The following is a 23,229-nucleotide window of genomic DNA, read 5'->3' on the forward strand; positions in this document are numbered from 1 at the left end:
TGCGTAAGAAGAGCTTGAAAAGACAGCGTTAAACCTGAAGACACGTCAGTGGCTACAGATCCAGGCCGCTGACTCCTACCTGCAGGTCAACGGTTCAGTCCTGCATGTGATCCAGACTGACTCGGGGATCCTGGATCAGGACTCCTGCAGGCTCAGACGCCTCCTGGTGGAGATTCAGACTGCTGCATCAAGTATTCAGACATGAAAGATCCCAGGAGGCGTGTGGTAAAGTTCAGAAACAGCTTTAATGTCTGCGTGAGGATCTGTTCAGTGACATCAGAAGTTTCAGTCTGCGTTTGTGTCCCTGTAACGTGATGAGGTCTGACAGTGGTGTGTGTGGGCGGAGCACACATGCATGTACACCATACAATAAATAAACACGTTATATACAAATACAGTTGTGACATATTCGCACTTCACTTTGATGCGAGTAGATTTCACTGTGGTCACGTCCCATCAGGCTTCACTCAGTAACCCACGGCGACGCCAAACTTTCATTTAACGGTTTATGTTGTGCAGAAAGCTGCAGCTTTCTGAAAGCTGGCCAATCAAAGAAAGCTAAAACAGGAGGATTAATCTGAACTGTGAATCATGCAAAGCTGCTCAGTCTGAGAATAAAAAGGCGGAGCCAAGCAGCACAGATCTCCATCTGAAAACTTCTGGAAACCTCCGTCAGAACTCCGTCTGATTTTCATCCACGTTTAAATTCTGGACTTTTGTTTTGCGTCGCTCGGCGTGGCCGAGTGTGGGCTGATGATGTCAGTCAGATTCTTTTAAAGGTCAATCTACTCACAGTTAACACGATTTTATTTTCCAAGTGATTATAAGAAATGGGTTGATAAATTATTGATTTATAAAATAAAGCTTCAGTTTCTAATGACATTTTCAAAATAAAAGCCTCCACACGCTCAGTGCAGGTGGGACAAGCCCCTCTGAGCTGACTGCAGAGGTGCACCCTGGGTAATGTAGGTGGGGTTTAAACTATCCATTCAGTCGTCCTGTGACAACATGGATGATGTCACAGTTCAGGTGCTCGCTGGGAGCTGAACCTGAGGCAGGTGGAGCTGTGTCCCCACCCCCTCCGGTCAGTCTAAATAACCTCCGTGTTGAGTTTCTTCTTTTCTGGTTCTGCTGCACTCAGAAAACTGATTTGTCTCTCCTCCTCGTCCGGCCGTGCTCGCTGGTGGCTTTTCTGTCCTCTCTGTGAAGACGATGATGATGTCACAGAGGACCAGCAATAGGTGTGTCCACAGTTCCTGCAGTGACCCTGCAGAACAAGGGCGGTGGTCAGCACCACCATGGTGAGCGTCACCCCTGCCAGCACCAGCACGATGATGAGCTGAACGTCTGACAGGCCGGCACCACTGCGCTCACTCACAGTCACTTTCAGCAGTCTGTCACCGTGACGGCTGCTGTTCCTACCGTCGCCGCTGCTAGTCGTGATTCTCTGGTTCCTCCCCCTAAATCCTCCTCCCTCCCACCCAACCGTTGTCCAGCCGGGTTTGCCGGCGTCGCTACTTGTTGGCATCTCACAGACGTGTCCAGTGAAGCCAGGCTGGCAGACGCAGTGGAAGCCGCCGGCGCGGTCAAGGCAGCGGCCCCCGTTCAGGCACGGCTGACTGGCGCAGTCGTCCAGGTTGACGGTGCAGAAGCGCCCGCTGAATCCCACAGGGCAGACGCACAAGAAGCGGTTGACACCATCCACACAGGTGGCGCCATTGGCACACGGCTTCATCAGACAGTCATCAATGTCAGTCTCACAGCGTGGCCCCGTGAAGCCGGCCAGGCAGCGACACGTCAGCTCTGGCGCAAAACCGTCAGCGTCCTCACAGAGACCGCCATTTTTACACGGAGACCTGCAGGTAGAGAAGAGGAAGATAAGAAAACCAGCAGGTCTGCAGCAAACATCAATGTCTGGGTCATAAACAGGAAGTACCAGAACCTGCTGTTCCTCTACCGTCCAGCAGAGGCAGCAGTGTGTCAGCCCCCATAGACCCATGTTAAAACTTTACAGCAGAAATGAACGTGTTTACAGCCTGATACACAAACTGTTCTGGGCTCTGTAGATAACGTCCCCTCCATAACATCTGTATTAAACTTTTGTTACAGAATAAAGAGAGGAGGAAGTAGACGAGAGCAGAAGAGTGTCAGGATATGCAGATGACACAGTTTTGTATGCGGGACAAGACTCTGACAGTTTATCTGGGGTTCATTTCAGGAGTCAGAGACAAATGTAACACCCACATTGTTTTGGGCTTAATGTTTGGATTATTAGGGGTGTGGCCTAGTTGACAGACAGGTGGATGGTGACACAGGCAGCAGTCCCTAAACTGGACCTCATGACCGTGTTTTAATGACATCATCAGGCCAATCATATGGCTGCTGTGAGGTTAGTGTACTAACAGAGCGTCCAGAAGGCGGAGCTCCAATTTCAGGATTTTATTTGCATGGAGCACTGATTAGCAGAAATCTGTGTCCATGTGACGCTCCGCCCTCTCATCCATAGTGCTAACTGAAACGCTCAAATCAATGATCTCACAGTGGCCATGCCCATCTGTTCTACAGTTTATGGTCTGCAGGTCGACACCAGTGTGTGCACCTGAAGCTACTTCGCTCACAGACGTGCTCTCCTCCTTTACTGCAGTAAAATCTGTCAAATGTACTGAAGTCATTTATTTTTACTGCTGCTGAAGAGTCATGTGACAATTACAAAGCTTGTTAATCAGCATAATTATTCAGCTAATTATTAAAAATAAATTCAACGGAAAAGATTCCAGGAAAAACAGGAAACACTTTGTTGTTTGATCATGTTAGTGTGCGTTCTCTGAACCATAAGACGAGCTCACACCTCCTCTGGTGACACGGGCCGGTCCTCTGCTGGCAGTTGTTGCCGTGGAAACCTTGAGGGCACAGACAGGTGAAGTCGCCGCTGTCCTGCATCACACAGGTGGCTCCGTTCTGACACGGCTGCTGCTGCGAGCACACGTTCAGGTCTGAGAGATAGCAGGAGACAGGTGAGTTCAGACGCACGGACAGAAAGATGTCGTTAATGCACAGGTGACCTCTGACCTTTGTCGCAGAAGCGCCCTCCCCACCCCGGCTCACAGGTGCACTGCCACGGCTGCTCGCAGGAACCGTGCACGCAGCCGGGCATCGGCATGCAGCGGTCGCACAGTTCCCCGTCCCAGCCAGGGTCACACCTGGAAACGGGAAGGAAGCAAAGAAGGAAGCAAGGAGACATTAGGTGGAAGGTTAGTAAAATAGATCTGTGACAGAAACACAGATCAGGTGAGTTACACCTGTGTAAAGTCCTCCTGAATAAGCCACGAGCTGACAGGCAGCCGGGACATTGATCGGGCAGTGATGGACAATTGATTGATTGATGGATTGATGGATTGTCACCTGCAGACTCTGAACTCGTCACAGTGGCTGTTGGCGATGTTGCAGCTGCAGTCAGTTTCTGCAGGGTGAAAAACAGGTTACATCAGTCACACCTGCACAGATGTTTAACCAAGAGCAGCAGAGCTCTTCGTTTGTGAGGATTATGTCACTGTGACATCATCCACACATGATGTCACAGTGCCCCTTTAATGAGATACAAACACACAGAAGCAACAAACTGACGTTCATTACCTAAAACAAAGAAAAACTATAAAAGCAGGTGAAAGAGCCAGAAACCTGGCCTGATTGGCTGGCCAATCACAGCCAATCAACAGAGAGACTGAGGGGATGCAATCATGTGTTGAGGTGTGGCAGGTAAACAGGTGGAGTCCCTGACCTCTGCTTTAATTTAAATAGTAAATGGCCTGCATTTGTATAGCGCTTTACTTAGTCCCTAAGGACCCCAAAGCGCTTTACACTACATTCAGTCATGCACACATTCACACACAGGTGATGGCAAGCTACATTGTAGCCACAGCTGCCCTGACAGAGGCGAGGCTGCCGGACACCGGCGCGGCTGCCGGACACTGGCGCCACCGGGCCCTCTGACCACCACCAGTAGGCAAACATGGGGTTAGTATCTTGCCCAAGGATATTTGGCATGCAGCGTGGAGAAGCCTGGGATCGAACCACCAACCTTCTGGTTAGTGGCTGACCTGCTCTGCCACCTGAGCTACACCCACCCCATTTTTCAGCCCTGCGTTCATTGTTGTTAATTATTCCATCTTTTTCTCTGACTGTGCGCCCATCCCCCTCATCATCGTCATCATCCTCATCGCGTTATCATCATCTTCTTCTTCATCTTCATTATCTTTACCCTCAAAGTGTTTTTTATCTAGACGCCATTTTGGGAACTGCCGGGAACGGCGAGCGCGCCTCTCATAACTGTAGCAGCAGCTGAGAGTTATGTGAGACGGGTCAGACAGCAGCGAGGGGGCTCCGGCTGACAGCTGGGAGAGCCCGGATTAGTAGGAACAATGACCCGCCGAGTACCTCGGAGCGTGCTCAGTGAGGATCCATCCATCCGGATGGATAAGATCATTTTACCTCAGACAGAAGAAACTGTGAGTGTGGATCACACCGTGTTTCCACGTTAGCATGTTTGACTGAAACACGTGACGACAGCTAGCGGCGTTGGGGTTGCAATATTTGATTTTGCTCGTGTTCGTGTGCATCGTGACAAATGAAGTTTGTAGCCTCTGATCGATGGCTGAGCCTTGAAGCAGCAGTCTGCAAAGTGATTGGTGCACAGCAGGAGGAGATGTGATCATGTGACCTACCTTGACCTGTGCAGGGCGGGGAGATGATACCGTGGAGGACACAGCAGCTGAGCGCCAGCGTGGTGGCTGCGGCTCTGAGCACCCACATATCTACTGGGGCAAAGACGACGGTCTGAAACAGAGAACGGAGAGCTGGTCACGTGACCTGCAGGGTCATAAACACAGCAAAGACTCAACAAGCTGCAGGTAAATGTGAACACGCTCAGTAACCGAACAGCACAGACACACGAAACATGACAACAGACGCAAACCAAACACAAGGCTTTTATTTTTAAATCCACAAAGGAAGGACAGAGCATCAACAGACGCCGGAAGACCGATGGGTACGACTGACTGTGTGAGGTCAGGAGGTCAGGAAGGCGGAGACAAGAGGGACAATCACGGAGCAGGACGCTACAGATACAGAGCAACTGGAAGCTGACCAAAGCGGACACACCATCTCCAATCCTACAAAATAAAAGTCTGAGCCAAAAAATGCAAAAAAGAAGGTGAACACGAGCCACATAGCCCAGCGCCGCGGTCACACGGCGAGAGGAAGCTGACCCCAGATCGAACACGCATTGACTCCTGGAAGCTTTTCAAAGGCGTCTCTGCGGTGCGTGAAGCTGAGACGCCGCTTTTCAAACAGCACTTTGATCTGTGATGATGCCGCGGCGCATCTGAGACAAGCTGTGAAGGAAAAGATGGAGAGCATCGGAAACGAGGTGCCGAAGCTCAGACAGGAAGTGGAGTGATGCTTCCTGTTTGAGGTGATGTCACTGTACTTCCACATCTTGGGATTCCTGCTGGGATCTCTCGGAGCGTTTGTGTGATTTCTGTCGTTAAGCATGGGTCAGGAGAGGAGATGTTTCCAGGAAGTGAAGCAGCATTTGAAGCTTCCCTTCAAACGCGGCGTCACTCTCTGCCCTCGCGGTGATGTCATTGTTACCTAACAGCTTCAGCTGTGACATCGCTGCACTTCCTGCCACTGAGACTTCCCGTTGCCAATGGTGACATCATCAATGGTGCTCGATGATGTCAAGGCTGCTCTGAGGTCCCTCTGAAAGTGGGCAGCTCCTCTGAGCAGCGAGCTCTTGCTGTTGGAGGGTCGTTGGTGGAGCTGAAAAGACAGACACGAACTAACCCGTCTGCAGGCACAGATCTGTGCCGAACAGTGGGCGGCGTCCACGATGTGACCGTCTCCCAGCCCTTTCCTCAGGGGTCTAGACAGGAAGTCCTCTCACTGCTGAGTCTGAAAGTCATCAGCTGACGGTCAGGAATGAGGGAGGAGCTTATCGCTCAAGTGAACATCGCTTTCATACAGAGATGGACAAAAAAGGCGCTAAAAGGACCGAGACCTGATCCCTGAGGAGCTCCACACCTGAGGAGGTGTGACCTGATAGCGGCTCGGCAGAGTGGCGCTGCCTCGGGATACAGCAGCTGATGGAGAACTCATTGTGAGCAATGTTCAGCGGTTCCGAAACATCACGGTCGAGGCTTTCTCTTTCCTCCTATTGATGTCACTTCCTGTTTTGTACAGTACGCCGGACCCCAGCACACAGAAATGAACCTCCACCCACAGCTGTCCAAGAAAGCTGGATAATTATACCACTTTCCCAGCCAAATGGAGTCAACATCTTTTGTTCACAAGATTCTTGGATTTTGGTCATGCTAGACCACCCCCAGGTAAACATGAACAATCAAATATACCACTATACCACTCCACAACTATCGCTGGAGATTCTGAAACTTGTTCTGATGCTACTTTTGGCTGGTGATATAGAACTAAATCCTGGACCTAATTCAAACATCAGTGATTTGGACTGGCTACAACTAATTAGCCTAGTTAGCCTATGGGCACAGCTATCTCTGCATTGCTTTCCACCTCAATTAACTGTGCTCCAACCACCGTCCCAGTTAGTAAGGCTACATCTGAAGCTAATAGTGTTTACGCCCCTGTTGTCCGGGCCTCCACTTCTGCTGTTTGGGTTACCATCTCAGCTGCTTGGGCCTCCGCCTCAGTTGCCTGGGTTTCTGCCTCAGCTGCCTGGGTCTCCATCTCAGCTGCCTGGGTCTCCATCTCAGCTGCCTGGGTTTCAATCTTGGCTGCCTGGGCCTCCACCTTGGCTGCCTTGGCCCCCAACGCGGCTGCCTGGGCCCCCATCTTGGCTGCCTGGGCCCCCACCTGCTGTACCCAAACTACAGTCTCCGGTAAAGGGTTTCTCATCATTAAATGCTCATAGCATTGTCAACAAAAGGACAAGAAATCCTGCTATTAAAAGTTACAGAGGAACAAAGATCTGCAAGACATTTAATCAGGCTAAAGTAATCTGGGACACTAAAAATAAACCAAAGGGGCTTCTATGTGGACACATTAACATTCGCAGTATGTTACCAAAGCATGAGCAACTGGAACATATTCTAAGCAATTCCAATATTTCTATTTTGGGTATCTCTGAATCTTGGCTCACAAGTTCTTCTGCGGTTGTCTTTCCAGAGTACACAGTATTCAGAAGGGATAGAATTGGAACAAGAGGAGGAGGAATACTTGTGTATGTAAAAAAAACACCTGGATTGCTCTTTACTTAGTTCACCAATAGATGTTGAAATAGAACATGTTTCTGTTAAAATCACTCTTTCCCCAGAAATGTCATTAACGTTGATCTGTTTATATCGCCCTCCTTCCGCAAAGAATATTTTTTATGAACAACTACAGATATTACTTAAATATCATACTATAAATAATAAGTCTAATGAAATAATTGTAATGGGAGATTTTAATGTCAACTGGGGCTGTGAAAAGGACAGAAAAACACTCAAGGACATAATGGAGACTTTGAACTTTACTCAACACATTGAACAACCCACAAGAATAACGAGACACTCTAAAACTAAAATAGATCTGGTTTTCAGTAATAAGCCCAAGTGAATTATTAAATCTTATAATTTTATCACTGGTATTTCAGACCACAATTTTATATTATTTTCTAGAAAACTTATAAAATCACGGGTTAAGAATCACTTTCACAGTTCATCTAATAGGAGATCCTTTTATGAATTTATACCAAGAAGTCAGCGACAAAATGTAGCAGAAGCATTAGCATCAGTTAACTGGGAGCCTTTATTGTGTAGTGATGATCCACAATTCTGCAGCAGTCACTTCACTGACATTGTCAAGGATGTTATATCAACATACTCCATTAGAGGTCGACAAAGAATAAAGACAACATCTAATTTGCCCTGGTTAAACAAAGAGTGCAAGAATTTAATGAAAACAAGAGATCAATTACTAAAACAGTTCCTGAAAACAGGTCTAACTCTGGATAGACAGAGATTTACTTCAATGCGGAACAAAGTAACAAGAAGTTTGAGACAGGCCAAAGCAAATTTTTTTATAAATATAATTGAAAGAGCCAAAGGTAATGGTAAAATTATCTGGCAACACTTAAATAAATTACTTCAATTACTTCAAACAAAAGTAAAAATATAATTGAACTTTATGTAAATAACTCTATTGTTAGAGAGCCGCTATCTATTGCCAGTAACTTAAACACTTTCTTTATTTCATCTGTTAACCCTTTAAGACCTACCATAGAACCAAGTCCGCCAGAGCTTATATTATATTTTTACATGCTGTAGTGCCAATTTTGGGAGCATTTCAAGTTGATATACATCAATACAACCATTATAGCCCAAATTTTAATAATATATATGCATTAAGTGCATAGTAATTACATAAATTGCAAAAAGTGCAATAAACTACAAAAAATTGAAAATCGTTTTTGTTTTTTTAACATATATTTCTAGTTAGAGAAATTTAAGAGTCTTATCCTCAAAACTGTGAATACAAAAAGTTGCACAAAATAGTTTCCCACCACAGGAAATTTATTTTGAGTGTCTTCATAGTTTTATTTTTGAAATACACCAATTTTTATATACTGCAGGAAAAACAAAAATAAATATTATAGTGCAAATTTGCAAAAAAGCAGCATATGCATCAAAATAAACTATTTCCAGCAGTGCAATTTGAGTTCTAAGCATCCCAGAAACGACACAGAAAGTCATAAAGTCAAAGATAACTTTTAAAACCACCAGTATAGGCTCTGAGGCCCTGATAGTAAAAAAACCTACATTTCCGCGAAAATGACGTCACTTCGGGCAGGTAATGGCGGACATGCGAAAGTTCGCGCTGACGTCTATTCCAGCGTAGGAAGTGTTATGAACAGCTGATCGGATCGACAAAGCGTGTTTCTGGAATATAATGTTTTTGTTGCTGCAAGTGCTTTTTATGCAGTTTTTGCAAAGCTATATGGGGAAGGAAACTGTGACCTAGGACAAGCTGATGGCATAAGATGTAAGTACAACTCCTCCGGTCTCATATGCAAAAAAAATTATTGCTCTAGCTTACGTGGTTGCAGAGCTACCGGGATTTAAAAATAGTTACGCAAAACGGAGCGTGCCCGCTCTGACCGGCTTTAAAGGGTTAAGGAGATCAGTCTCAGTCATATGCTCTGATAATGTGAATGATGTTGGTCAAAATTTGTTCACCATCACTCATATTTCAGACACTGAAGTTGCTAAACTAATTACAGGTTTAAAACAATCAAAAGCACTTGATGTATATGTTATTAACACAAATTTCCTAAAGGAACATATGGATCTGCTTGTACGTCCAACAACTCATGTTTTGAATATGTCTTTCGAACACTCCATTGTTCCAACAGATTGGAAAATTGCTGCAGTTACACCAATTTTCAAAGCAGGTGTGAAGACTGACATGGCTAATTATCGCCCCATAAGCATACTCCCGGTCGTATCTAAAATAGCTGAGAAGTGGGTGGTTAAACTCCTCACTGCTCACCTAGAAAACACCCAACCCTCATTACATCCATTGCAGTTTGGCTTTCGGGCACATCACTCCACAGATACTGCCCTGTGTATGTTAGTGGAGAACTTGAAGAGCTTGCTGGACAAGAGTCCCTGTATTGGAGCTGTATTTTTAGATCTGAAGAAGGCTTTCGACTCTGTAAACCATCAGATATTGTTGTCCAGATTGACTCAGTTTAATATCTCCAGTCAGGCTCTTCAGTGGTTTGCCTCATATCTCTCACACAGGAAACAGTGTGTGGTGTTGGATGGGGTTAAATCTCCATATTTAGACTGATACAGGGGTTCCTCAAGGATCTGTTCTTGGGCCCTTATTGTTCTCTCTTTTTATCAATAACTTACCTGAAGTCTGTCCAAATATATTTGCTCAAATGCATGCGGATGATGCAATTATATATACGCAAGCAAATAGTGTCCAGCAGGTGGCAAAAGATCTTACAGCTGCTTTAGCATTAATGCATAGTTGGCTGGAGGACTCATGCCTAATGTTGAACACCTCAAAAACTGTCTGTATGTATTTTTCAAAACGCCCCTTAAACTATTGAAAACATTTATAAAAGAAGTTTAAAACTACTTGACAAAAAACCGACTTCCCACCATCACTGTCATGTGTTTAAAAAAAACATAAATTACTGAACTTCAATAACTTAGTGAAACTTAAAAGAGTGTGTTTAGTATATAAAGTCTTACACTCCCTTGCTCCACGACCACTAAAGCAGTTCATTAGGCATAAAGAAAGCTCAGACGGGACCAATGTTCCCTCTAATTTTTCATGTGCCTGAGCGAACACACAAACTCCCTGAGCGTCCCTTGGACCACTGTGAGCGACATCAGACGTGTGCACTGTGGTCACACCAGCATCTAATCCATCCAAGTTACATGGTTTATTAAAATAATCAAATTACAGCATTTACATTTATGTTAGACTACTTTTAATTAACTGCTTTAGCCCACTTACAATGAAAATGTAAAAAATCCTGTTCATGACCTGTGTAGTATGTTAACACTATTGGAAGTAAAAATAACTTGAACTCCAATTTCGAAAACACAACTTTCTTTCTTTTCTTTTTTTCATAAAGCTCTGACTTGTATTATGAGTCTGTGGTCTGGGAGAGAGTCTGTAACTCTGTCTGCAAAATACAGGATATAATGACCAATGTTGGGCAATTAATTATATAGTTACTTCTTCAAAAAAGTAACTCAGTTTGGCAAACAACAAAGTTTTTTGCAGCTATTTATTTTTTTAAATGCAGCCAAGGCGTTTTTTTAAACAAACATTTCAAACTATTTACAGAACAATCAGCTGTTCTGCATCAAATCTGATGCCACACAAATTATTTGTGCCACCACTCCAAAATAGTTTCTGTCCACTATGAGATAAAGGAGAACAACAGCCTGATACCTGCAGGCCTGACAACAGGAGATGTATCACTGCTGTAACACCTGTAACATTCAGCAGCCGCCTCATTGTTCTGACTACACTACACACTAACTACACACTAACTACACAAGATTTGCGCTAAACGTCTCAAATCTCTCCATCTCAGAACACCGCCGTCACTCCTAAAACTTCCCCCCGTTTCTTAACAACTAGACAACAGGAAGAAAACCAAACATTGCAAATATTTTTTATCATAACTCTGGTTTTACGTGGCCGATCAACACAATTTAAAAACTGGTATAAAGTCCACACTTTTTCCGTCAGTTGTTCCGTCTGTCCTGCTCACATCTCCAATGGTTGGACACGTTGTCATTAACGTGGCTTCACTCCACATCAGCCACGCCGCTTTGCTCGCTAAAACACCGGTGTCGGCACATAAGGACGCTGTCATAGCCTGTCAACGACGTTGATTGGCTGCGTATATACGAATGTGAATCTCATCATTGGCTGGACTACAGGATAAGGTGGCATCGTTCTAATCCCATACAGGAGCAGCCAGTCACTCACTGACTAACACTGCAAAACAGAATTGTTAAAGTTTTAATTTTAATTTCAATTCAGGTTAGATTTTTTTTGTGCGCAACGCAGATTTTCTGTGCGCAGAGACCGTGCCAGCAGTGCGCAATTGCACACGTGCGCAGCTTAGAGGGAACATTGGACGGGACCACTCGAGCTACAACCCGAGGAGACTTGTTTATACCCCACAGACGGACAGCATTTGGGCAGAACGTCCTTTCTGTCCAGGGCGGCCATCTGTGGAACAGTCTTCCTCAACCCATTAGAGAATGCTCGACATTCAATTTGTTTAAGGCAAAGGTTAAAAACTGGTTATGGACAAATCAAGTGTGTGATCATGTATAAGTTGTATAGTTTTAATGTTTTATTTGGGAACAGAATGGTGTGTATGTGTAAGTTTGGTGATGGAGTTTTTATTATGAATGAATGATGAATTTTTATGAATTATTATGTCTTTTTTTTATGTTTAAGGACAACAGATGGAAATTAGCCCTTGGCTATAATCTGGTATGTTTACATTCATGTAATTTTTTTAATATTTATGTTCATTAACATGCTCTGTCCTAAATAAATAAATTAAACCTAAATTAAATTAAACCTCTGGTGTCCAGCAGAGGCGCCATCACTGTTATCTCATTAAACCTGCGTCTGGAGCTGGGTCATGTGACTTCCTACCTGCTGCCGAAGCTTTAGACTCCCTCCCTGTCCTCCTTCAGGTGCTCGTGGCTCGCTCTGAGCTGGCCTGTCTTCATGCTCGCAGCCTGTTGCTATAGCGACGGCGCCTCAGGTCGCTCTGCCCACGCGCTCGACTGGCAGGCGGGAAAGTGCGCGGGATCATTTTTCCTGAGATTACAGCGACGAGCTCAACCTCCGCACGGACAGGAACTGACATGCCAGATCAGTGTGTCTGGCATACCACAGCACACACACACACACACACACACACACACACACACAGTCTTTATCCTGCCTGTTTGCTCCAGAAAGAGAAGAATGAGGGGAGTGTGTGAGGAGAGATGGCAACAGGTGGCCAATTTAATGCTTCAGCACACACACACACACACACACACACACACACACAGCTGACTCACTGCATCCAAGTGTTTCTGTGGAAATAAACCAGCGGTCTATGTGAGCAGCATCGACAGGGGGTGGAGACAGGGCTGCAAGGTCCCGCCCCCCACCACGCCTGAGTGTAACCACACACACCTTCAGCTTTCATCGGCGTGTGTTTGTTTTGGTGTGTTGTGGAAACTTGCCATGTGTTTTTCTACCATCGTGTTTAATAACTGGAGGGCGTGGCTAAAAGAATGAACTCGCTGACTCATCTCACCGCACGCAGGCCGACCACCCGTCAGCCTGTGTGCGGCGAGATTATTTGGTTTAGTTTTTATTACAGCGTTTTTACGTGAATTTCATTTTAATTTTTTTATTCATTTTCCTGTTATTTTGATTTTTTAAAAATTATTTTCTTATTTGTTTTATTAACATATTAATATATGTGCGTCCATGACATCACAGACCTGTGATTGGTCAGTTTCAGAGACGTTTTGAAGTAACCTCAGCTGCCTCACTGCAGAGATATCCTAACCAATCAGGGGTGTCCATGACTGGATCCTTTCCTCTGGTAAACACTTGGCCTCAGGCTGACGACACTTCGGCGGCCATCACGTTAGAGAAAAGTGACAGTTGGCGAGAGATCGTCACACTTCCTGTTGGCGGCACAGCCAGCTTTCACACCTGTCAGCTTCTTCATCGAACCTGCAGACATCAGGCTGCAGAGATGGTGCAAAAGGACTCCAGCCATTGCACAGCTGGGGGGATTTATGGGGTGTTTACGGGGGCGAACGAGGTGAAACGTGCAGAAATGTTTCAGGAAATGAAACGATAAATGTGAGAGCGAGGTCGAGGCTGAGTGCACACAGCTGGCAGCCAGGAAGCGGATGAGGAGGAAGATCTTAGAGCATCTTTGATGTCGGTGGCTCTGACAGGTCAAACTCTAAACCTCCGGGGGGAGAACGATCTGCTAACAGGAACACTGAGAATGGTGCCTTGCTCTGAAGGTCGGAGCCGTTGCCCTGGCAACAGAGTCAGAGAATGGGGATAGGAGGGGCGGCGGGTTGCCATGGACGCAGGCAGGATGCAGATGCTGTCCCCACTGTGATGTTTCTGAGGGTATCATCAATCTGACACGGCTCGCATCACCGTGTCTTCACGCATCATAATGCCTGCTGCTGGGGTCAAAGGTCAAACAGCCTCTCAGAGCTGCAACATTTCACCGCAGACTCTGCTCGCTACCGTGAGGCTGCGTTTAACTGAATCTAACTGGACAAGACCAATCACAGAACATCTTCAGATACAAACCACTCATCGATCCATCCATCCATCATCATCATCATCCATCCTTCCATCTGTCATCCACCCATGCATTATCCATCCTTCCATCTGTCATCCACCCATGCATCCATCCATCCATCCGTCCATCCATCCATCCACCCACCCACCAACTATCCATGCATCTATCCATCCATCTATCCATCCATCCATTCATCATCATCCATCCATCATCCACCCATCCATTCTTCAATCTATGCTTCAAGCCATCCGTCCATCCATCACCCAGCATCATCATCATCCGTCCATCCATCCATCCATCCATCCATCCATCCATCCATCCATCATCATCCAGCCATCATCCACCCATCCATAATCCATCCTTCCATCTATGCTTCAAGCCATCCGTCCATCCATCACCCAGCATCATCATCATCCGTCCATCCATCCATCCATCCATCCATCCATCCATCCATCCATCCATCCATCCATCCATCCATCCATCCATCCATCCATCCATCCATCACCCAGCCATCATCATCCAGCCATCATCCACCCATCCATAATCCATCCTTCCATTCTTCAATCTATGCTTCAAGCCATCTGTCCATCCATCACCCAGCATCATCATCATCCATCCGTCCATCCGTCCATCCGTCCATCCATCCATCATCATCCATCCATCCATCCATCCATCCATCCATCTGTGGCGTGGGTGTGACCACGCCACCCCTCTGGCCGGCTGCAGAGGAGGGGTGACGCACTGAGCTCCCGGGGCGGCACAGGGGCGGGGTGAACAGGTGTACTGGGATGTAAATGTGATTGTGACTCTTTATATGTTCACATTGACAGTCGGAGGGGAGGAGAGCGGATGTGAGAGCGGAGCGGGAGTGTCTGTGTCCCATTGTAAAACCACAGTAAAACCGAATGTCAAAATAAAGAAGCGCTGTCACCACGTCCGTGTCTTGTACGTGTGTAAAGGGTCTAACTTCATACCATCCATCATCCATCCATCCATAATAGCGGTTTCCATTAATGTGACTGGATGCAGTGAGCTACTGAGCTACTTTGTTAACCAAAATGCGAGATGTGAAAACATCACTGCAGCTCTGTAGAGTTTTACAGATAATTATGACTGGGGTCAAAGTTCACATGAGCAGGAGTTCTCCCTGTCCAGTTCCAGTTCTGTGTTTAACCTGCATCGGCTCATTTTAGGCTAACCATTTTAGGCTAACCTAAAACCTCTATTTAACCTCTATTTAGACTGCTTTAGAGGCGCTCAGTAACAGCTTAATGAGTTTGACAGAATGATAACACTGAAAACACAGCATCACTTTCACAGGTTTACAGAAACATTCAGATTCGCAGTCTAGTGTGAAATCCGAGCTTGAAACAAACCACAAGATGATAAAACAACAAAACTGAAACTCATCCTCACATTCAGTCACACAGGAGGTGAAAGGGTAAAACCTTCAATAACTTCAAGAACACAGCACCAACCAATGGAACCATGACGTATAATGACTGCCAACCGTCTGTGCAACGCCAGCTGTTCCTGATGAAGGTGAATATTTTCTTTCCTCTTAAAGCAGAGAGCTGAGGGACCATTAAACCTCACTGTAAAACTGCCCTGAACAGCATTTAACTCAGCTGCTGCAGGTCCTGATCCACCTGATGGTTCCACATGTCAGGAAGAGCCACACACCACACCTGCCTAATCTGGCCTGGACACTTGCTGCAGCTGGATCTAGAGATGGCTCTATAAGTAACGACCAGCTTGAAGGCCTGTGGTACATAGCTGATTATTAGAGATAGGTTGATCATATTTAAGATTGAAGCATTAATTAATGGCAGGACTTCTTTGAGCAGTTTTGTAGGAATGGGGTCTAAAAGACACGTTGATGGTTTGGAGGAATTAATTATTGAAGTTAACTCAGAAAGATCAATTGGAGAAAAAGAGTCTAACTTAACATCGATGGTACTAAAAGTAGCTGTAGATAATATTACATCTGTGGGATGATTATTGGTAATTTTTTCTCTAATGATAAAAATTTTATTTGTGAAGAAGTTCATGAAGTCATTACTAGTTAACGTTAAAGGGATTGTTGGCTCAGTAGAGCTCTGACTGTTTGTCAGCCTGGCTACAGTGCTGAAGAGAAACCTGGGGTTGTTCTTATTTTCTTCAATCAGTGACGAATAGTAAGATGTTCTGGCTTTGCGGAGGGCTTTCTTATAAAGCAGCAAACTATTTCTCCAGGCTAAATGATGATCCTCTAAATTTGTGACACGCCATTTCCTCTCCAGCTTACGAGTTATCTGCTTTAGGCTACGTGTTTGAGAATTATACCACGGAGTCAGGTACTTCGGATTTGAGGCCTTAGTTTTCACAGGAGCTACAGTATCCAGAGTCGTACGTAGTGAGGAGGTAAAATTATTAACAAGATAATCGACCTCTGTTGGAGTAGCGTTCAGATAGCTGCTCTGCTCTATGTTGGTACAGGGCATTGAAGATGATAACAGTGGGTGGATTATATTCTTAAACTTAGTTACAGCACTTTCAGAAAGACATCTACTTTGATAAAGTCTACTCTCCACTGCTGTGTAATCAATTATTGTAAATGTAAATGTTATCAGGAAATGATCAGACAGCAGAGGGTTTTCAGGATGTTCAGTTTCTATGCCATATGTTAAAACAAGATCTAGAGTGTGATTAAAGTGGTGGGTGGGTTCTTTTACATTTTGACAGAAGCCAGTTATGCCTGAATTCCTGCTGTAGCGCTCTAAATGGCAGAGCCTGTTTTAGATATATGGGCTTCCCTCACAGACACATCACGTCGTCCACCTTCATGTTCTTGTTGTTCAGGTTATTATGGTTCTTAGCCTCCCTTCATATGCACAGGCCTGAGGACAGACCTGGGTGGCTCGGGACTGGAACTGTAGCTGAGCCTTCAGTATTCAAAAGAATGACTGCCTGAAACCTGATTTCTCTCCGATGACCAGCAGGGGGTGACTCCTCTGATCTGAACGTATGGAAGTCTGAGAGCAAATGAACGCCCTGCTCAGTGCACAGGCTCAGTCTCTGGTTGCAGGTTTGACTGAATGAAACATGGGCTCCACTTTGGAACCAAAGGTTATCACTGAATGGACTCTTAGGCAGGTTTACATTTACTTCCTGTCATGTGACTCGTGTTCCTTTGGTGGATGTTCATGGTAAACAGGACAGTTTGTGCTCAGTCATCCACATCCACAGCTCAGGCTCTAAACACTCACTTTATCAGTTTTTTTCTGCTCTGGGATCTGTATGATGTCACAGAGAGAGGATGGTAGTCCCACCCACTTGCTGGCAGCAAATCAGAAGAAAGCTAGCTAAGAAAAAGGGAGGAGCCCATTGGTATAAGACAAAGAAGGCTCATTATGAGCTGTGAATCAAGCACAGCTGCTCTGAGTGAGAGAACAAAAATAAGGAGCTGGAAACAAACAGCGCCACGTCATGCTTTACATTTTAGGAAATAAAACACAAAATTACCGATTGTTCTGTAGAGGTCAGAGGTAGAGCTGACGCTGTAGTCCATTAAACCACCACAGAACAAGAGAAGCTTTTTTGTTTGGTATTTAATTGTAAGTTTTTGGGTCAATGTCTCCTCAGTCCCAGTGATCCTTACAGTCACATGATCTTTACGTCATGTTTGTTCCTGACTCTGTTTCACTCTTTGAATTTACCCAGTGGAACACAAGGAGAAACCTTTACTACACTTCAGTGTTTCTGGGTTTTGTCACCTTCTGACACGCGACACAGACGTCTTAAAAATAACTGCGAGCCAAAGAAAACATCCAGCAGCCCCCACCAATCAGAGATGTCAGGAAGTCTGTACCTGCTGCACTGCAAAGTTTAGAAAGCGCAGCCTGGAAACCAGAGCCAGAGCGTGATCTGCGATCTGATCTGCGATCTGAGGCTCAGGAACTCTGAACTACGCAGCAGCAGTGCTCAGTGACAGCTCTGAGCTGTTAGGGTGCTTACCTCGAGCTGGCAGCTTCCTCCTCGCTGATCCCCTGTCACAAACCAACTTGGTACTCAGCTGCCGTCCACGCCGTGTCTCCAACACACACTCGGACATGCACACACAAAAACACTGTGGGACACACACTGCGCCGTCGTTCAGAGTGTGTGTGTTTGAAGCTGCAGACGAACGACGGGGAGGCGCTGCTCCGGTCGTCCTCCCCTCCTCAGTAAACACTCCCCCTCTGCAGGGTACGACCCCGACACAGCCCCCTCTGTGTGTGTGTGTGTGTGTGTGTGGAGGAGGGGCTGTGTGCTGTTACATGTGATCACAGCAGGTTTACTCACCTGGAGCAGGGCTCTCAGGTGTAATGGGTGCTGATTGGGCGATTACGCTCGGAGCTGAACACACTCCTCTAAGCTTCAGCTTCATTTTCTTCACACTGACTTTAAACAGGAAAACCAGCAAAAACCACGAATATGATATTAAACATGTGACTACTTTTCCTGAAAATGTCCCAACAAACCGCCGGCTCACCTGACTGAGGAGGCAGGTCGAGCCTGTGGCGTTGTCACGGCTCATCTCTTTTACTCCCGCCACAATTCACAGAAACGTTCATGAGGACTTATGAAAGGTTTCTATAATAAAGTCTGAGTGACGGATCAGGTGACAGCGCTCTGACCACCTGCGCAGTCTGCAGGTAAACATTTACAGCATCACGCTGGCTAGCCTCTGTGCTACGGGAACTTCCTGTGGCAAACCCAGCCGCCACGCGAGGCTTCACGGTAGTAAAGGCAAACTTATTACTGAAGTCGCTGCTGTGGAGAAGCAGGTATGAATACACTCAGTGCGGAGACTCCCACAAACAGCTGGATGCAACGATGAGCCTGTAAGTCAGAGCACTGTCTGCAGGGGGCAGCAGGACGCCCCTGTGTTTGTGTGGCAGGGATTAATGCACAATGTGTGTGTGGCTCACAGTTTGTGTAACTGGAGGTGGCGGAAAAACACTGAAATATTTCGCCTGCAGCAAGTTGTGGTCCTCCTGGAGTCTCCTCCCCCTCTCCTCCCCCCAGTGTTTGTTCAGGCCTCCCTCCTCTATCTGATCCTCCTCTCGTCTGTTATGTCTCTGCACCTCAGCTCCCAGCAGGCCGAGCGCCGTCTGCGTTTGTTACTGAATCAGATCCGCCTTCAGATCGGGTGCCGCCTCACGTCCCGGCAGGCTCGGACTCGCCTTGCCTGGAACACTGTGGTGCTTTTAAATGTTTTAAAGAGACTCTGAGGTAACGACAAGCTCTCAGAGGAGAAGCTTCACTTTGACCCTGAAGCTGTGAAACAGCTCCACTTTGCACAAATCAGACCTTTCTTTATTCAGCAGACTGAACAGCGCCTGAGGAGGTTCCTCAGACTGTTCCACAGTTTGACCTTTGACCTTTGTTTGGAACCTCCCAACAGTTCAAACTGGTTCTGGTGTCAGATCGGTTTGGTTAAACTGCTCAACACTGCAGATATCCACAAAACCAGATTATTACCTGCTCCAGGTGTCACAGTTTCATCTCTGAGCATGAACACCAACACCAGGCTGAACCTTTACCCAGAATGCACTTTGTCGACTTTCCCACAGTGAAAATGGGGAAACAGATGAAAGTGGGCAGTGTGTGAGGGATCATCACCCTGAAGCTCAGAGAGCAGGAACCTGGTTCAGAGTCAGACTGAGGCCCGGGCGGTGGGACTAAAGCTGATCTGGGCTCAGCTTTGATGGCTCCGGTTTGGAGCCGAGCAGGCGTACGGGGAGGGGGTGTGACACTTTCACAGATATTTTTGTCCGATGATGGTTTGGTCCTGCTCAGGTGATGAACCAGGTGTTCCTGGGGTGGACAGGGAACTCGGGCTATGCTCACGGGACAAAGTGTCGCTGTTGTGAGAAGGTCCTCGGCCCTCTCAGAGGGCTCCTCTGGACCTGATCTTTAACAATCTGCAGGATCTGTGTGGCTGGAACATGTCGCAGATTTAAGGGTGGAGGACGAGGCTATGACGCCTGCTTCCTCCATCCTCAGCAGCATATATCTATCGATCAATAATCAATACCTGCTGGTTACTTGACTTCAGCTTAGCTGTAACTCGATCCTCCCATGACGGTATCTGGATCTGAGCGTGTGCCGAGGTTTGGCCTGCGGTGGGTAGTGGGTCATTATAGGTAGCAGTGGTGTTGAGGGGTTGATGATGGTGTAACCTGTAGCTGGGGCAGTTGGGAGATTCCCGTGTTGGAGTCACAGCGAAGCTCTGTTTACCCTGGGGGGGTTCAGCCTTGACCCCTGCATCACCGCAGCAGCTGAGGAAGCCTCGCGCACACATACCCACTCTCAGGGTGATTAATAACCAATGTGTGTGACCTCTGACCCCAACATGCAGCCGTTTCAGCCTGAGAGCAAACACCGACATGCTTGGGAAGTGTGAGGTTTCACTGAGAATCTCTGCGTCTCTGAAGGGCCACAGCAGTTTGTGTTTAACCCTGTGAGGCTGTTATCAGTGATGATCCCTGACCTCTGACCCCTGAGCTTGGAGAGAAGCACTAAACAGTGTTTGATGTTTATCAGAATGACTTTTGCCTGACTGCTGAGACAAGAACAAGTTTTAACCTAAAGAAATCTTGTGAGTGGGTTACAGTCCTCAGTGACGGTTACTGAGACCAGCAGGCCCAGTTCTGCTCTGGTTCTGGTTTTAGAGAAACTGCCTGAGCCTCGGCGTGTCCGTGTCCTTCCTGTCCTGCTGTGATGGTGTCTGAGTCTAATCCCTGACTGTAGTCTAAAATAATCCCGGCTCCTCTTCATGCAGTCTTCCTCCTGCCGGCTGGTTCCTGAGGTCAGAGAGACGCGAACAGCTGCCGGGACTCAAACCACCGACGTGTTCTTCATTCCTCTCATTCCTCCCATAGCCATTGTGCCCCCAGGGGGGGAGGGGTGGATGGTGTGTGTGGGTGGGGGGCATTGTTGTGGAACAGCTGGACATTGTCTTCTTCTTTCTGGGCGGCGAAGACTTGATGAGCTCGGCGGCTGCTGTGTGCGCGCCATCATGTGACCTGATATTTTCCTGCAGATCATCACTTTACACACACACAGTTGTGTTTTCATATCCTTCTGGGGACATCTAATTAACATAATGCCTTTCCCAACCCCAACCCTTAGCCTAAACCTAACCGTGACCTAACTGTAACATTTTCAAAAATGCCTTCAAACTCCTGGGGACGGGTCTAAACATAATACACACACACACACACACACACACACACACATACACACAGGTGGATGAAAGTTTAATGACCTGCGGGAGGAAGTGGGACACTGCAGAGGGGACAAGATGACGGTGAAGCGACACGTCACATGTCATGCTGCCACACTGCAGGGAAGCGAGTGCCCTCAGTCCTGACTGCAGGTGCCGACAGACGAACAAAGACACCAAAACTGTAACCGCCTGCTTCACGCCGTCCAAACTGATCTGCAGAATAATCATCACAGAAGAAGAACAATCAAACATCTGTAAATAATAAACAGTTGACTGACAGCTGAGGTTGCCTAGCGACAGCATCCCAGCCTCTCCTTAGTGACTGTGTCCTCTGTCAGGGGCTCGTTAGCATCACTGGTATCCAAATAGCTGAGTCTGAGCCCTGCCCCCTCTGTCTCACCTGTGTCAGCCTGTTCTCCCAGGTTCTGCAGTTTGGGGCCTGAGCTCAGAGATCATTAGGGTTCCTCAGGTGTTCTAACCTGGACACTGAAAGCAGACCACACATTTCAAATCTTTATTTTTATGCTCTGTGGCACCATATTAACCCCTCTGCTGCTTCAGCTCTCGGATTATTTTACTGTTACAGTTTTATGTTCCTTATAGATTTTATCATCATTGTCACTATGTGACTGAAGCAGGCAGTGCTCACAGGAATCGTTTAGTGCAGCTGAAGAGTCACATGTCAGCCTGCTCAGAGCTGAAACGGGGACGTTTGATAACCACCATCTTTGAAAGAAAGCCTGGATAAGTTGGTCACTTATGTTTGGCTTTCCTCATTGAACACATGCAGTGTCTGCCTCACAGACTGATGAATCTGATCATGTAAGCCAGCGGTCTCAAACTCACGGCTCGGGGGACACTGGCGGCCAACCTCACCCCTACTTGCACCCCGTATATAGATGTGAAGAAATAAAATGCAGTTTATCCCTTGATTTTTTGTTTGGGAGGATTTGTTTGTTGTTGAGTTCAATGTTACAATAAGTTCTTTAAAAAGCCAAAAATGATTTAATATGAAGACAACATGAGCTGAGAGTACAAACATGCTGAGGCTGTTAGTTCAGTCAGAGAGTCACAAACTCATGTCTGCACTTTGGTTTTGTGAAACACGAACACAATGACAGCAGAAGTGCTGCCACGTGTCTGCACAGACAGAACCATGTGTTTATTTGGTCGTTCAATCAAAGGCTTCAGTTAGTTACAATCTGCGTTCACATTTGTAGTTTTGTTTTTTCTTTACAATATTTGATATTTGAAAAACAAACATTTTCAGAAATATATGTGGGTGGTTTCTTGTTTGTTTTCTGTACTACTTGAACACTAAAGTGGCTGTCCAATGAGACGACAGTGCCAGCAGCGGCTCATTTCAGTTTGACACCCCTGATGTAAGCGTTAGAGGAGCCAGGTAAGCAGAAATCTCCTGGATATGACAAAAGGGCTCTGATTGGTCACTTTTCATCAAACAGAATAACCAGGAAGTTAAACGTTTCATCTCTCCTGAACTTACCTGAATGAACTCTGTTCTATGGGCGTGACCTCAGGTGAAAGGCAGACAGTTCAGGTAGGAAGATCCAGAAACACCTGGAAGGTAGAGAGGAACAGGTAGACAAACGGCACATGTGCACGGGGTTTACTGGGTCAGCTGTGAGCGGCTGATTACAGCTACAGTCTCACACACCAACACAGACCCTGATCCCACCTTTTACCGGAGTACTTTTAAACACAGGTATCTGTACTTCTACTTAAGTAAAGAAAGTCTCCGCGCTGAGCTGCTCGCCGCCCGCCTGTCTGTAGGTGTGAGGAGGTTCATCAGGGGTAGATGAAACAAACAGCACGGTCCACATACTTCTGCGCAACTTGAAACTTCTTCTTCTCTGGTTTAATTGTTGTTTTCACGCAGTGACGTCACGTTAGAGCAGCCGCAGCGTTGAAAAAGCTCAGTCCTTCATTCTGAGCTCTCATCATCAGCATGATGTTCAGCTCCCAGCTGATTTAGGCCCTCCTCTCCAGGTTAGGGGGTGAAGGTGACGTGCGTCACTCGGATCACCTTCCAGGTAGCCTCGTCACCTGCTTCTCA

General features: G+C 46.4%; 1 protein-coding gene across 7 annotated transcripts; it reads right to left on the minus strand.

Moving 5' to 3' along the window:
• Positions 1-226: 226 nt before the first annotated feature.
• Positions 227-23,209, minus strand: dlk2 (delta-like 2 homolog (Drosophila)). 7 transcript variants are annotated; one of them, XM_039621886.1, is made up of 9 exons: positions 22,999-23,209; positions 22,660-22,733; positions 21,556-21,641; positions 21,195-21,368; positions 4,722-4,833; positions 3,403-3,460; positions 3,070-3,200; positions 2,849-2,993; positions 227-1,856 (listed from the first exon to the last, which is right to left on the minus strand). In XM_039621886.1, exons 4-9 carry the CDS (start codon positions 21,258-21,260, stop codon positions 1,091-1,093), a joined length of 1,278 nt encoding a protein of 425 aa, XP_039477820.1. In that variant the 5' UTR covers positions 21,261-21,368; positions 21,556-21,641; positions 22,660-22,733; positions 22,999-23,209; the 3' UTR covers positions 227-1,090. The 7 variants fall into 7 exon arrangements, with proteins under 7 accessions (XP_039477820.1, XP_031592029.1, XP_039477819.1 ...); XM_031736169.2 differs by having other exon boundaries at positions 22,852-23,209; XM_039621885.1 differs by having other exon boundaries at positions 22,841-23,163.
• Positions 23,210-23,229: the final 20 nt, after the last annotated feature.

This window comes from Oreochromis aureus, linkage group 13, assembly GCF_013358895.1.
Source record: "Oreochromis aureus strain Israel breed Guangdong linkage group 13, ZZ_aureus, whole genome shotgun sequence".
Lineage (NCBI taxonomy): Eukaryota > Metazoa > Chordata > Actinopteri > Cichliformes > Cichlidae > Oreochromis > Oreochromis aureus.

Bases quoted from the DNA above. Each gene is read 5' to 3' on its own strand.
- dlk2 (XM_039621883.1), bottom strand. From the start codon at position 6,864: ATGGGGGCCCAGGCAGCCGCGTTGGGGGCCAAGGCAGCCAAGGTGGAG. The intron at 4,834-6,693 runs GTAACCCAAACA...TCTCTGTTTCAG, and splicing joins AGGCCCAAGCAGCTGAGATG to ACCGTCGTCTTTGCCCCAGT. The intron at 3,201-3,402 runs GTGACAATCCAT...TCCCGTTTCCAG, and splicing joins GACGAGTTCAGAGTCTGCAG to GTGTGACCCTGGCTGGGACG.